At 73.3% G+C, this 2,081-nt stretch overlaps 2 protein-coding genes across 2 annotated transcripts in view; both read left to right on the plus strand.

Annotated features, from left to right (window-relative positions):
• AURANDRAFT_62396 (hypothetical protein) overlaps positions 1-771 on the plus strand; it is a gene marked incomplete at both ends in the record, with an annotated part of 1,173 nt that extends 402 nt beyond the window's left edge. Inside the window, one exon of the mRNA XM_009036191.1 lies at positions 4-771. Coding sequence (XP_009034439.1) covers positions 4-771 — 768 coding nt within the window. The remainder of the gene's footprint in view (positions 1-3) is intronic.
• Positions 772-1,635: 864 nt separating this feature from the next.
• Positions 1,636-2,081, plus strand: part of AURANDRAFT_62397 (hypothetical protein) — a gene marked incomplete at both ends in the record, with an annotated part of 876 nt that continues 430 nt past the window's right edge. The window contains one exon of the mRNA XM_009036192.1: positions 1,636-1,833. Within this exon, the coding sequence (XP_009034440.1) occupies positions 1,636-1,833 (198 nt within the window). The remainder of the gene's footprint in view (positions 1,834-2,081) is intronic.

Consider the following 2,081-nt stretch of genomic DNA (forward strand, 5'->3'; position numbering starts at 1 on the left):
CAGGTGCAGCCCGGCCGCGCGCGCACGGTCCAGGGCGAGCTCAACGCGGCGCTGCGCACGCGCTTCGGCGGCGCGGATATTCCGACGCTCGGCGCGTCGCGCACGGACGCGGGCGTCCACGCGCGCGGCCAGTGCGCCCACGCGGACCTGCCGGTCGCGCCGCTCGGCGGCGCGCCGCTCGAGCTGTTGGAGCACCAGATCAACCGGCTGCTGCCCGACGACGCGCGCGTGCACGACCTGCGCCCGGCGCCGGCGCCCAAGCCCTGGCAGGCGCGGGAGGGCCTGCCCTGGCACGCCATCGCCAACGCCGCGGGCAAGCGCTACGCGTACCGGCTGACGGCGCGGAGAGGCAGCGCGGACCCGCTGGGCCGCCTGTACCGGGGCCACGTCGCCTACCGCGCCGTCGACTTCGGCCGCCTCGACGACGCGCTCGCGTGCTTCGTGGGCGAGCACGACTTCGCGGCCTTCGCGAACAACGCGCCGGGCGTCGACCCGTCGGGCGCCGCGCGGTCGACGACGCGCTCCATCCGGTCGGCGACGCTTTTGGACGAGGGCGGCGGCGACGCGACGCTGACCTTCGAGCTCGACGGCGCGCTCTACAAGATGGTGCGCAACGTCGTCGGCGCCGCCGTCGCCGTCGCCGACGGCGCGCTGCCCCGGGACGCGATCCCGGCGCTCCTCGCGCCCGGCGCGCGCCGCGCGGACAACCCGGCCAAGGCCGCGCCCGCCTGCGGCCTCTGCCTCGAGGAGGTGTACTACGACGACTACTAGGGGTTCTTTTGGTTGTCTCGGGGTTGGTGCGGCGGGTTGCTGTCGCTGTCGAAACGCTGCCACGTTCCATCTGAAAACAGGGTCCCTATCTTCAAATCAGGCTCTCCCTCCAGCAAGGGCTCGACGCCGGGCCACAGCGCCCGCGCAGTAGCCCGCAGCCTTTCAACAAAGAAGGTCTCTTCCTCACGTCCGCCGTCCCAGTTCACGCCAATTGGGGCAAAACCTGGGTCGGGCCCGGGGCCACACCCCCTAATCAGCGGCGCCTCGACGGATCCTGAAGTCAGGTACAGGATTTTGGTTTTCCCCGGATAGTTCGCGTTGGCGATGTTGAGCTTCTTTGCATCCATGTCGACGAGGAGTTCCAGCGTCGCGCCGAGCCCGCGGGCCACCGCGTCGCACCCCCGGGCCCCGGGCACTGCGGCACGACGCCAGGATGAAGAGCAGTGACGCCGCTACCCATGCATAGACGCAGAACTATGCTAGAGAGCCGCCACCGAGCGAGCCGTCCTGGCGTAGTGCTCTCGCACTCTTCGACGCGCTCGGGCCCGACCGCCTGCGTCGCGCGCTCGCGCTTTTCGAGCCCGACTCCGAGTCGGACGCGAAGGACTCCGGAACCTACTTCGTCCGACAAGCGCGTTCGTGCTCCTCGCGTCGCTCGGCACGTTCGTCATGCGCCGCTGCGCGTCCTGGCAATCCCGCGAGTTCGACGTGCCGCGCGCGTCCGCGGCTGAAGACGTCGGAGGCGCGGCGCGCGGTCGCCGCGGCCGTCGCGTTCACCCCCGGCCTCAGCTCCCAAAGCAGGCGCGGCGCGATTTCCTCTCGATCGCGAGAGCGCCGAGCGCCTGTGGCAGCGTTTCAAGCGCAATGGGCGTGCTCGAGGAGGAGCACGCGGGCTTCCAGTCGACGCTCGCGGACCTGCGCCGGCTCTTCACGAAGCGCCGCGCCGCCGCCGAGGGCCTGGACGCCGCCGTGCGCGGCCGCGAGGCGAGCGACGCCGAGGCCGTCCGCGAGGGCGCGCGCGTCATCGAGCTCGAGGCGCGCGTCGAGGCGCTGGAGGCCGCCGTCGCGTCGGCCCAGGAGCGCGGCGCCGGCGCGATGTCCCGCGCCGAGGCCGCCGAGGCCGAGCTCGCGGGGATCACGGCCGCGGCGACCGCGGCCGCCGCGACGGCGACCGCGGGCGCCGAGGCCGCGGCGACGGGCGAGCGCCTCAAGAAGGAGAACGAGCGGCTCCGGGGCTTCCTGCGCAAGCTCAAGGAGGCGGCGGCGGCGGCGACGCAGGAGAAGGCGGCCCTCGCGCGCGCGCGCGACGA

This window comes from Aureococcus anophagefferens, assembly GCF_000186865.1.
Source record: "Aureococcus anophagefferens unplaced genomic scaffold AURANscaffold_4, whole genome shotgun sequence".
Taxonomy (NCBI): Eukaryota; class Pelagophyceae; order Pelagomonadales; family Pelagomonadaceae; genus Aureococcus; species Aureococcus anophagefferens.